We start from the raw sequence: 13,668 nt of genomic DNA, 5'->3' as shown, positions 1-13,668 counted from the left end.
GTGTTAGAAGAAAAACCATATATAATGTTTGGGGGTTCTAAGTAATTTTCTAGCAGAAAAACCTGTTTTAAACATGTAAACACCTAAAATCCAAAACGAGGCTGGTCCTTAAGTGGTTAAAAATTATGATTTAAATCGAGCCTTATTACTAATGATTTAAATCAAATGTACCCTGCTCTGTAGTTTGTTCCATGTATGCTATAGTAGTGATGCAGGAGGAACCATGGAGTGCAATAGAGGACCAAGATACTGACGCTCCCAGGAAGTGTTGGATTGAGAAGCATCGCTGGTTGGTGGTTTCTCTTCATCGCACTGCCGCCGTGTTCAGTGGCGTGCATGAAAAGTAAACTCCTCGCCATGCTTTAGGAATTTTAATCTACAGATCACAGTCAGGAATGGGTTTAAATCATTGACTGGACAAGCAATGCATATGCTAACCATTTAATAAGTCTTTTCTTTCTGTGGTAGTACCGGTTGTGGTCCAGACCATAGCAATAGAGAAAGGAGCACCAAAACCCATAGATGAGTAGAAGGTGCTTTTATTTGTTCAAAATTTTATCACAAGACAGCCAGTACGTTTCAGGGGCCAGAGACGCTCATCGGGGTTTAAAAAAAAACAAAAGGGAAAGAAGAAAAAGAGGGCGCACCAGCCTTGTGCATTATCCTTTAGACTTTTTTTTTTTTTTTTTTTTTTTTTTTTAGTAAAAATAAGATAAAAAAAAAACTACTCGCAAACATGTGGGATAAAATTCGCAGTACAAATTATCTCCAGATGACAGCAGTTGGTTGACTGACGAACAGACTCCAGATGGTAATAAAGGAGATATCGAGGGCCACTGCCGTCTGACGCGTTTCAAAGGGATACCTTCTTCCTCAGAGCCTAGCCAAACGCGTCAGCTAGCAGTGGCCCTTGGTATCTCTTTTATTACCATCTGGAGTCTGATTGTCAGTCAACCAACTGCTGTCATCTGGAGATAATTTGTACTGCGAATTTTATCCCACATGTTTTGTGAGTAGTTTTTTATCCTATTTTTAATAAAAAGACATCTAAGGATGATGCACAAGGCCGGTGCGCCCTCTTTTTTTTTTTCTTCTTTCCCTTTTGACTATTAGGATTCCCCTATCCTTGAGGGCAGCAAGGCCTGAGGCACCTTCCACCACGAACTTTAGTCCACCTGGTAATTTGTTTTTCTGCTTTTAAAAAACAAACAACAAATCAGGACTTTGGTAAACTCAAAGGAACTAATAACTAAGAAGATCTGTAAGGTGACTGACTTGAAACCTCCTCATGTACTATTGCTGTGCCAAAATAATCAGCGGCAGTTGTATAAATCGCTGGTATCGAAATTGTAGACGTCACTTTTTTATTTTTTACACATTTATTTCTGGTCACGGATTTTTCTGTGCACTGCACAACTCTGCTTAGTGGGCTGGGCTAAGCCACAGAACAGAGTGGACCAAACGTGATCATGACATTTTTTTTTGATACTGGAATTGCTTGCTTTGCAACTTTGAAGGTCACCGGTTATAAAGTGCAACAATTTTCTTCCTCATCTTCCCACTGCTGGAGGCCAAGTGTTTCCAGAATGACTGGTTTTGTCACACCTGTCACCACTTTCTGGCCACATTATAGCCGAGTGACGGCTACAGTGCGGACAGCTAGTTCTGGAGGGCCGTCTTACGTCAGCCTCCCGTGATTGTGCCCACTGCTGGGCACGGGTGGCGCGCTCTGTGTTCAGTTTCTGGAGGACACTGCTGATCACAGATTGAGGTAAGGAACCAATCAGTGGCTCTTTACCACGTGATCAGCTGTGTCCAATCATCGATGTAAATAGAAGCCGGTTATCGGCACTCCTTTCCTCATGCTGACAGCATGAGGAGAGGAGAAGAGAGCTGATAACTGGCTTCTCTAAGGCTACTTTTAAACTGGGGCGGGCATCGGCGGTAAAGTGGCGCTATTTTTTGCGCCGCTTTACCGTAGTTTTAGCGGCGCTATTTGGCCGCTAGCGGGGCGGTTTTAACCCCCACTAGCGCCCGAAAAAGGGTTAAAACTGCCCGCGAAGCGGCGCTGCAGTGGCACTTTGACGGCGCTGCCCCATTGTTTTCAATCGGCAGGGGCACTTTAGGAGCGGTGTATACACCGCTCCTACAGCGCTGCAAAGATGTTGCTTGCAGGACTTTTCTTACCGTCCTGCAAGTGCACCGCTCCAGTGTGAAAGCCCTCAGGGACAGAAGAGGCTCTTTACAGGCGCTATTTTTAGCGCTGTAGCGCCTTTAAAGCACCTCCGTGTGAAAGTAGCCTAAAAGGGACATCCACACCGATAATCATTGGGGCACTGGTAATCGGAGTCCTGTTTATCAGTGTAGTCCAAACATTGCCCACCAGTGCTGCCAATCAGTGCAGCCTCATCAGCGCACATCAGTGATGGAGAAAAATTACCTGTTTCCAAAATGTTATAACAAACTATGAACAAATTTGGGTTTTTTTTTTTCAAAATTTTCAATCTTTCTTTTTTTTTCATTTTTTTAGCAAAAAAAAAAAAAAACCCACACAAAGCTATATTTGTGTGGGAAAAAATGGATACTTCTTTTTTTGGGTACAGTTGCATGACTATGCAATTGTCATTCAAAGTGCAACAGTTCTGAAAGCTGAAAATTGGACCGGGCAGGAAGGGGATAAAAGTGCCCAGTAGGCAAGTGGTAAAAGCTGTCAGTCACCAAGCTAGAACTGCACTGATGGGCATTCCTGCCTATAATGTGGGCAGCTGGTGTATGCATAGAAAGAACATATGCATGAGAAAGGGATCACGCGTAATAATGGTGGCAACAATGCAGAGGCTAGATTGGCCTGCAGAGTGTTGCCACCATGAGCGAGGAAGTGAAGCTACCTGGTAGGATTATCAGGTATTTTCTCTATACTTGAATAATTTTAGAAAAAAGAAGCACACGTACTTACAACACTTTTATTGCTTCTTCAGCCATACTTACCATATTTATCGGCGTATACCACACACCCCAATTTTAGGAGGGAAGTTTAAGGGAAAAAAAAAACTTACATTTTCAATAAAGAACTTTGAAGCAAAATTAGGGTCACAGCTCATCAATGCACCCTGCTCAGTGCCCATCTGCAGCTTCACCTTTCCCATCATTGCAGCCTCGCCAGTGTTGGATCATCCCTGCTGTCTCCGAGGGAAGAGAAGGAGCAAGCGCCGCTGAATTATATAGAGCCGCGATCTCCTGTGCACCCGGCTCTCCGTCACTCACAGCCACGCCTCCTGGCCCTGCTCATATGATAGACAGAACAGTGGCCCAATGCGGGGGGCCAGGAGGCGTGGCTGTGAGTGACGGAGCGGCGGGTACACTGGAGATCGCGGCTCTTTGTAGTTTAGCGGCGCTCGCTCCTCTTCCCTCAGAGACAGCGGGGATCAGCGTATAACGCGCACCCACGATTTTCCCCTGGTTTTAAGGTGGAAAAAGGTGCGTGTTATACGCCGATAAATGCGGTTTATTTTTAAGCCAGAGATTGGCTTTCAAGGAAAAGTAAACCAGCCGGGTCTAGTGCTATTGCATCACTTTTACAGAGTTCTGAGGGTGGCACCTCTGGTGGTTTCCAGGATCTCCCATTTTCTCTCGGGTAGCCGGGGACTGCAGTAGGTGGCTCCAAAGTGAAATGGAGAAGAAGATTGAGGAACATCTGTTCCCCAGTCTCTTGAGGGACAAGGATTTTGACACATCGGTTTCAGAGCTGTCATTCCTCAGTCACTGTAGCTGGTATAGCAGCTAATCCAGCATGATCTGTGCCTGATTAGTTGCAGTAGGGAGCAGGAGAGACATCGGGGGGCCACATTTCTTGATTGAAGCGGAAATGCACTGCATCCTGAGCACCACAAACCAAAAAAATGATTTAAAGAGGAACTGCAGTCAAGGTTACTTAATCACCAAAAAATGAGTATGCAGTTCAACCATCGTACTTCATAACTTTTAAGAAGTAGTGGATGCCAGCTTACTCCTTCTGTGTCCAAATTGTTTTTTTATATTGCTCTCTCTGGTGTTCTGAGTGGCTATTTCTTGTGAGGGCAAATGAAGCCCAAGCCGCAGTCTTCCTGGATTAGTGGCGACTGCTCCACCTCGCCGGCCAAGTAAGTCTTGCACACGCGTGGTAACGGGCTTCCGGCCGCGCATGCGCAGTGGAAAAGCTGCATCCCTTCTGACGTGGACAGATTATTATAGCAGCGAACCTCCGCTGTGGCTGCTATAGTAATGCCCCGTACACACGAGCAGATTTTCCGTCGGAAAAAACTTGGATGGTTTTACTGACGGAATTCCGCTCAAGCTTGTCTTGCATACACACGGCCACACAAAAGTTCTCTGAACTTCCAACCGTCAAGAACGCGATGATGTACAACACTACGACGAGCCGAGAAAATTAAGTTCACTACTTCCGAGCATGCGCCGAATTGTTTCCGAGCATACGTAGGAATTTTGTGCGTCGGAATTTGTAGAGACGATCGCGTTTTCGGATAGGAACTTTTCCCGACCAAAAAAATAGAGAGCCTGCTCTCAATCTTTTGCTGGCTGGAATTTCGCCAGCAAAAGTCTGATGGAGCCATACACATGGTCGCATTTTCCGACAAAAAGCTCTCATCGGAGTTTTGCTGGTGGAATGTACACAAAGGCCTGGAAGCGCATGCGCACGAAAGGCTTAGCCCGGCTACGCCTGCTCAATAGAGGCCTTTTTTTTTCTATGGCCACGGCAGTGGAAGATTGCTGCAGAAGCTTTAGAAATGTTTGCAGTTATGATGAAATCTCCATATAGAAAGGCATTCCTCCTTTCCCTGGCAGAAATGATCTCCTCTCTGTGTATAAAGCACATGGACCTTTGCCGTCTCCTCCTATGTCCGCCCACTTCCAGCCCCCTCCAACCCTACAGCCGTCCTCAGCTTTCCTCCACTCTCCCCACCCCCTCCTCTGCCAGCAAACTCTCACGAGAGTGAGGGTAACAAAAAAAAAAAAAATGCTGGGATATCTGACGTTTACCTCCCGGGAGTCAATGCAATGCAGGAAACGGCGTCATACGCCTAGGTGTTTTAGAAGCAGGGAAAGAGGAAGTACAGAAAATAATGTATTTAATTCCACAAAATTACATTTTATATTCTCAATGAGTGCACAGCAAGGGGTGAAGGTTTCATCGAATGAAAGTTAAAAAAAAAAATGACTGTAGGTCCGCTTTAATTCCATTTTTTAATATTTAAATCAACCTACCCCATCCATCCATCCATGTCTCCATACTTCATTTTGCTGAGAAATCGCATTGAACCCCCCCCCATCTAGAGTGAGGGCAGATGATTCGTGTAGCATTTACTTCATGGAATCCATCTGCCCTTAGCTCAGTAATGCAGGCAGGAGAATGTGCTTAGCTGAGAAGACCCCCCCTCCTGAAAACTCCTGGGATGTATGACATCATTTGCCCAGGCCTGTGTTTTTATCAGATTAGGCGTCCCGTCAGATTTTTGTAACGGAAGTGACGTGCCGCTGCCATCTTGCTACACCCCGCACTCGTCCGCAGTAAGGATACAGTGAGAAGGCGGCAAGCGGACATAATTTTACAGCCACTGGAGTCTTGCATTTAACAGTAAATGGAGATTATTTAGTGAAATACAATATTTTTTAAATCCATAAGACTGTTTTGATGTTGATTTTTCAAAGCAGCGGTGTTCTGTCATATTAGCAAACCTGGGAGATCAGCAGGCTCGCCGCTGCTTTTAAAATTCAACATTTAAACAGTCAGACTGATTTTTAAATACTGTATTTCACTATAAAAGCTCAGTTTACTGTTAAAAATAAGTGTGAAATGCAAGACTCTGTTGGGTGTAACAAGATGTCCGCTTGGCGACTTCTCAGTGTATCTTTACTGTGGAGGAGTGTGGGGTGTAGCAAGATGGCCGCAACAGAACGTCACTTCCGTTACAAAAATCTGACAGGTCGCCTAATCTGACGAAACGCCTGCAAACCAGGAAGTAACCAAAGAAATGTAAAAAAAAAAAAAAGTATATATGATAGGAAAGTATCTGTTTTACTAATACTAACAGCGTAAGGATTAAAAATAGTCTGTTTATTGAGAGAGGGAAGTTCTGCTTCAGCTCTAAACTTTTAACGTATCCCCTATGGAGAATTTTTTTTTTTTACCAACTTTTTTTTGCCAATTTATGGACACGTGCAATTTGAAGGCTTGACACGTTTGCCATTTATTTTCTATATAATTCAGCCTCATTTTTTTTTTTTTTTTTTTTTTTTTTTATAGTTTACTAAAAAACGGGTATTTATATTTTGATTGTAAGTAAAAAAATAAAATAAAATAAAATTGGAGAGTGCAAAATCTGGTGAAGCTCTGCATGGCATTCAATCAGCTTCTAACTTCAGCTCGTTTAATTAAAGTGTAGTTCCACCTAAAAATGGAACTTCCACTTTTTGGATTCCTTCCCCCCCTCCGGTGTCACATTTGGCACCTTTCAGGGGGGAGGAGGGAGCAGATACCTGTCTAATACAGGTATTTGCTCCCACTTCCTGGCATAGATCACCATGGCGTTCGCGGTGACCTACGCTACTTCCGGCGCCTGCTCTGTCCCCCCCCCGCTGTATTCTGGGAGACACACAGGTCTCAGAACACAGCAGGGACCAGTGAGGACGTGCAGCGCGACTCACGCATGCGCAGTAGGGAACCAGGAAGTGAAGCCGCCCGGCTTCACTTCCTGATGCCCATACCGAGGATGGCGGTGGCGGCGGCAGCCGCCGAGAGCCAACGGACAGATCAGCTTCAGCTGCCGACATCGCGGGCGCCCTGGACAGGTAAGTGTGTTTTAAAAGTCAGCCGCTGCAGTATTTGTAGCTGCTGGCTTTTAATAATTTTTTTTTTCGGTGGACCTCCACTTTAAGCTTTGACAATAAGCCCACATTGGGCCAATTTGGCATGCCAAATCGGATGCTATTGCCGGCAATGGCACCGCTTGACGACGACTTTGCGGTGCCGCACCGATTCCCAAAGGTAGTTTCTGCGCTACTTTTGGCGACTTCAGGGGTGATCTGAATAGACATCTGTGCATGAACCCGCGCAGATGTTTGTCAAATGGCCCCCGAAGTCGGATTGAAATGCCAGTTTGAAATTGTGTGAACGTGGGCTAAATCCTGGAAGCTGATTGGTTTCTATGCACAGCTGCACCAGATTTTGCACTCTCCAATCATGTAAAAAAGGTCTTTAAGGTAAGCAGTTCAACGCTCACTGAAAATGCACTGTACTAGAAAATGAATTGAGGAGTTCATGCTGCTTTGACCTCTTAAAGTGGAACTTCAGTCATTTTTTCATCTTTCCATCCAATAAATCTTCTGCCCTTGTTGTTGTTTTAACTTTGGATAGTAAAACATTTTTTTTTCTGCCAGTAAATCTCTTATACAGCCCACTTCCTGTTTATTATCTGGTCATTAGCCTAGGCTTATGACATCATGTACCTCTCTATATCTCTATCTCTATCATCTATATCTCTATCTCTATCATCTCTATCTCTATCTCTATCATCTCTATCTCTATCATCTCTATCTCATGAGAGAGAGAGAGAGAGAGAGAGAGACACTCTATGTAATATGTAAATCCAGGAAGTGAACAGGCAGCAGCTTCAGCTGCCCACAGTTAAAATGGTTGCAGCCAGACTCAGTGGAGGGAGATTTCTGCAGCATATTTGGATAAGTACAGAATCACAGTATATATAAAATAATATGCAAAGTGGTTGGAGGGAAGCTTCAGAATGGCAAAGATGTTTTTATTACAAATTATGTGAGCAGACAGCAGTTCCTCTTTAAGTTTTTGAGGAAGATTCATAGTTGTTTTCTTTTTCAGATGGCGTCCCTGCTGTGCATTTTGCTTTATCCCGGCCTTATCCTCGTAGACTACGGGCATTTTCAGTATCCTTCTGTTGCATGTATATGAATTGTTCCTTTTCATACGACAGTGGGGAAAATTAATTATTTGATCTCCTGCAGATTTTGTAAGTTTGCCCACTTACAAAGAAATGAAGGGTTTATATTTTTTTTATCATAGATGTATTTTAAATGATAGAGACAGAATATCAACCAAAAAAAAAAAACACATGATACAAATGTTATAAATTGAATTGCAGCTCAGTGAGTAAAATAGTCATGTATATGATTCTGCTCTTCCGGGTAGGAGGGGGGCGCACAAGCTGAGCAGCAGGTGCTGACCAATGGATGTCCACCGGCACCCACTGCTTGGCTTGTGCACCCCATATAGATAGAGAGATAGATATCTCTCTATATATCTCTATCTCAAATTTAAATAAATACGTTTTATTTGGAGATTTTTTTTAAACAAACACAATATATATATATATATATATATATATTAGTGTGTTCAAAAAATCTCCAAGTAAAACATATTTATTTCAATTTGATTATTTTTTTCATCCTGTGAAAATTTGTAAAATATATGATCTGGAAAAGTTTAGAGACCCCTGGTTTACACTGAGGGGGCTTTCTCTTCAGCTCAGTGAAAAGGTTTCCTAAAAAGCAGTTTACTGAATAATTTTACATGTTGTCTCCAGCAGCGTTTTTCAACCCGGGTGCCTTGAGGTTTCTTCAGGGGTGCCTTGTCAAAATGCCTAAAAATTGCCCAAAAAGTGTATACAAACCAGCGGGTGGATAAAGGATGCTTTTTTGTTACATGTGTCACAGGTTTTCATTGTGCACCATTACAACCTTCTAGCTGCCGGCATCCTAACGGCCAATAGCATCATCGGCTGATAAGGAGGATGTCCGTTGCCTGCGTAGCATCCTTGTTTGACTCTCCTTTGCCTCTCTCCATCAGTGTTGGGCTTACATTAGCTGAGGGAGAAGAGAAACATTGGAATACTAGTCTGTATCAGTTTGTAAAAGTGTATTTGCTTTGGAAGAATAAATTGCCTCTAATGTTGGGTGTCCTACTTGGAATTGTGGATGTTGCTGCATTATTGGAATAGCTTTTACGTTTTTAGAAAGGTGTGCCTCAAGACTCTCCATTTTTAAAGGGTGCCGTGCAGGGGCAGCTCGTCCATTAAGGGACCACCTCCCCTTTCCATCACCGCCGCCACCCCCTATTCAGGCGTCCGACCCCTTTTAGAACGTCGGGCACCTGAATTTCGGCTGGGTTTTTTTTTTTTAATGGGGTGGACTCTGGAGCCAATCAGGTGTGTTAGAATAGCGCATATTCATTTGCTATTCTAACACTAAATAGCCTCTCCGCCAATCAGAAAGTGCGGGTGTGAGATGCATTTCCCGATTGGCTGAAAGGAGACGCGTTCTGATTGGCCGAGGAGGAGGGAGGAGACGGAAGCTGCTGAGCAGGGGAAGGAAATGCCCTTGGAGCCAGGGAAGCTGCCCGTGTTTGAGGTAAGTGCACCGACTGACTGACCTAACCGGGGGGTAGGGGGGGGGTGGCTGGTGCACTGTTTGCCCCCCCCAAAAAAAAAGGCCGCTACTAGTGTCATGACTGAATAAGTTTTAGAAACGCTGGTCTAGAGTTTATTTTATTTTTTCAGGGCCCTATGATTACAATGTCTTTTTTCTATGAAGAATTGCCCTTGACACAAGCACACATATAACTCTGTGAGCCTAGGTCTGGCCCTATGGGGCGTCATCGCTCTCTCCCGCGGATGGGATGCGCTCGGCTCGCTGGCATTTTGCTTTGCATTAAACTACAAACAGATGGAGCTTTATCACTCCCTTCCCTTCTTCTGCTATCTCCTGGGGAAGGGTATCCAGAAGGGAATTATGGGTCGGGGGTAAGTAGACATGACATGTTGATTTTTGACAGGCGGCACTGCTTGTCAAATTCTTCAATGTAAGTGAATGGGACTGTGCGAGTTTTATGGCTGAAATTGCATTGGATTCGCATAAAAAAAAAAATTAGAAAAAATTAAGGTGCAGGGAGTCGTCGCTCCTCCCCCCCAACAACCCCCCCCCCCGCGCTGGTATCAGATTGCATGGGTGTTCCCGATCCGATTCCTGTCCAAATCCACAGTTCGCACTGCGATCTGTGAACCGATCTGGGGGTGTCATTAACATTGCATTGACACCCTCAGCGGTTCAGAGGGCAGTGTGAACTGCCTGCGGTAGAGATGCGATGCGGTAACCTGTGCTGAAATCGTGCTGCTTCCTTGTGATAGCAGCCGAGCTTGTGAAAGCCGCCTCTCTCTCCTTATTGGCTCACTGACTTTGACATCCGCGGCAGCCAGTGGTGCCGTCTCAGCCAATTAGGAGGGAGAGTCCCGGGCAACCGAGACACTCGTGCAACATCGCTGGATTGAGATAGGGCTCAGGTAAGTATTAGGGGGGGCTGCTGCACACAGAAGGCTTTTTTTTTATCTTAATTCATAGAATGTACCTTCTGCCTTTACAATCACTTTACCTGAACTGCACTGCAATGACGTGAACTATGTTAATAGGACAACGTTGATTTTGAGCTGTCTATGTGGTTGGAGTGCAGTTCAAAATGCAGCCAAATACATCCAAGTGCGTTCAGTGTGAAAGGGTTCTTGGTACCCTTAGGCTTCTTTCACACTTGTGCGACTTGGGATTGCAAAGTGGCATGATAAGTCGTACCCCATAAATTCCAATGAGTACCATTCAAATCTGTGCGACTTCAAAGTAGTCCCTGCACTACTTTGGTCCGACTTTGATGCGACTTGAGGTCCATAGACCTCAAGATTACATAGGCATTACTTCAAGTTACATCAAAATCGCGGCAAGACCGTGCGACTTTCACGACGCACAAGTGTGAAAAGGGCCTTAGTCTAAATTTTGTATCATAATTATATTAATAATAATAATGACTTTTTCACCCTTTCACTATAAGGGCCCATTCACACCTAACGCAATGGGATGCAGTTGAATGCATTTTTGACTACACTTCAACTGCATAAAATCAAGGTTATCCTATAGGCATAGTTCACATTAGTGCAGTAGAAAAAGAAAGTAGCGCATTCTGCATTTCTCTGCACCGCACAAAAACGCAAACAAACGCAAACTGCAATGCAACACAGTGGACATAGAAGCCCAGGAAAAAGAAGGAAGTGACCTCACAGGACAAATGCAGATAGAAAAATGTGCATCAACGCCATGTAAACACGCATCAACCGCGTAAATGCGTAAAAAAACGAAAATCAAATACATGCATACGTTCAAGGAAAAAAAAGTGCAGTAGATCTGCAATTCCTAGTGTGAATGGGCTCTAATGCCGCGTACACATGACCGGTTTTGCTGTCGGAATAAACTCCGAAGCTTACTCTGACGGAATTCCATTCAAGCGGTCTTGCCTACACACGGTCAAACCAAAGTCCGACCGTCCAGAACACGGTGACGTACAACACGTAGGACGGGACTAGAAATGGGAACTTCAATAGCCAGTAACCAATAGCTTCCGTCTCATACTTGCTTCACAGCATGCGTCGTTTTTGGTCCGTCAGAACAGCATACAGACGATCGGTTTTCCCGATAGGAATTGGTTCCGTCGGAAATATTTAGAACATGTTCCATTTCTAGGTCCATCAGAATTTTTGAAAAAAAAGTCCGATGAGGCCTACACACGATCGGAATAGAAGATGAAAAGCTTCTGTTGGACTTTTTCTGTCGGACATTTCGCTCGTGTGTACGCGGCTTAATAGTTTGTTGCTGGACAGCTTGGTCTGCATGTAAATATGGAGAAAACAGAAAACTATACAGGCATGTGAAAAAAGACTTCTTTTTTTTTTTTTTTTTAGACCAAATATTATAATTTTCTAAGCATAAACTCCATACATTTACCAAAATACTATAATTTCCCCTATACCGGAACTTTAACCCCTACAGCCATTGACCGGTACCATTGTAAGGGTTAAAACGAGCTCCCTACTGCACAAGTGATGTTAAAAAAAAAAAAAAAAAATAATCTTTTAAAATAAATAGAAAATGTAAAGAGCCACATTCCCACCCCTACACATGTATGTAAAACTATGCACACCAATGGCAACCTGAAAAATCAGATTTTAAAAGATGTCGATTGATTGTTTCTTCTTCTTTTTTGTTTTTTTGTTTAGCCTTTTTATTAAAAAAACAAATCATAGTAAAACAACAAAACACAAAAATGATGTGTATATGACAGTATTGCACCGACTGATTAAAGTATCTAAACACAATGAGATTATCAGTCGAATGATCATCGTTCTTCCCTTTTTTTTTTTTTTTTTTTTATTAATACAATTTAATTGTGCAGAAAAAACAAAAGCGGTACATGTGGCACTTTCACAGTAGCAATGAAATTTAGAAGGCTCAAACATGCCAATCATAAAGATGGTTTATGACACACCTTCTTATCCTTACATAAATCAATACATGATAATAGAATGTTTACCCTCGTGGCCACATTTTCCCCTCTAAAAGGGGCACCCAGAATGGTACAGAGAGAAGAAGAAAAAAAAAAGGGGGGGGGGGGATATTTTTTAGAAGTTAGAAATTTTTTTTATGCTAATCTCCGTATTAAATTATTTAAAATGTTGGACGTCAGATTATTGTACAGCAGATTTTTTTTGTATGATATTCTGATCGTGTGTACGGGGCTTTAGTGAAATGTCCAATGATGTATTAACCCCGTCTATTATTATTATTATTTGTGTTTTGTGACAGGTCCACTTCATTAACAGTTGTCACTTTAGCTTGTCTCCGCAGCACTTTACAGGACCGCCCCCCTCCTGTGCTCTCTGCCACTTATCCATTTAATGGGAGACGTCTTGTCACAAGTTGTCACTGGAAGTCTTTAAATAAAATGTGCTGCTTTTAAATCAGCGAAATCCCCCATCGCCTATTACCTCAAGACGTCCATTTTCCCTTTTTTTTTTATTTATTTTTTTCAGGTTCCTCTTTCTGCTAAAGATCGGAGCGACCGTCGTTGGCGCTTTTGCCCTTTGTTGGATGCCTTTCCTGACAGACGCTGAGCAAATCTTTCAAGTCCTCCGCAGGCTGTTCCCCGTGGGCCGCGGCCTCTTTGAGGTGGGTGAAGGGTGCTCTGTTGTGTTTCACGTACACAGGAATCACTTGCTGATGACCTTTGGGGACTTGTGCCCAGAACTCGGAGTGCACTGGGGGGGGGGGGGGGGGGGCCCTAGTAACCAGAGCTTCTTGTTCTACGGCTTGTTTGCCGGTCTTGAGTTTTTTTTGTTTTTTTTTTTTTTGAGTGCTTTAACCCTCCCCTCCTTCGCTCGGAGCTCGGTGCCAAGATATTCCACATATTGCATCATTAAAAGCTCGCTTCACTCAGTCATTTTTCCACTGTAACAGATTCTGGAGTAAGTCAGCGTGCCAAAGCGGGATCATAAACGTATCGGCTGTTATGCGCTCTTTTCTTACTCCTGTAATGTGCTATGCTAATTGTTTGCCTTTTAAAGCTATAATTATTTTTTATAGAAATCATTCTGCGGTTTTAATGCAGCCATTATTTTCCCCCGAAAAATTGATTTGCAATTTCGCTCTCTATTTTTTTTTTTTTCTCTGCGCTGCGTTGGCTGCAAACGGTGCTTTCGGCTGCTGGGCTGTAAAGGGAGAGCTCGATCAGAGCGAGGATAAAGGGGCACGCCATAAGCAGCTGGTGCAGAG

At 43.6% G+C, this 13,668-nt stretch overlaps 1 protein-coding gene across 1 annotated transcript in view; it reads left to right on the top strand.

Annotated features, from left to right (window-relative positions):
• Positions 1-13,668, top strand: part of ALG6 (ALG6 alpha-1,3-glucosyltransferase) — a 67,986-nt gene that overhangs the window by 18,142 nt on the left and 36,176 nt on the right. Inside the window, exons 6-8 of the mRNA XM_073593818.1 lie at positions 7,889-7,963; positions 9,634-9,824; positions 12,930-13,065. Of these exons, the coding sequence (XP_073449919.1) occupies positions 7,889-7,963; positions 9,634-9,824; positions 12,930-13,065 (402 nt within the window). The remainder of the gene's footprint in view (positions 1-7,888; positions 7,964-9,633; positions 9,825-12,929; positions 13,066-13,668) is intronic.

The sequence above is a fragment of the Aquarana catesbeiana genome, linkage group LG07, assembly GCF_042186555.1.
Source record: "Aquarana catesbeiana isolate 2022-GZ linkage group LG07, ASM4218655v1, whole genome shotgun sequence".
Taxonomy (NCBI): domain Eukaryota; kingdom Metazoa; phylum Chordata; class Amphibia; order Anura; family Ranidae; genus Aquarana; species Aquarana catesbeiana.
The sequence above is the reverse complement of the archived record's forward strand: the minus strand, read 5'-3'. Positions and strand labels throughout refer to the sequence as shown.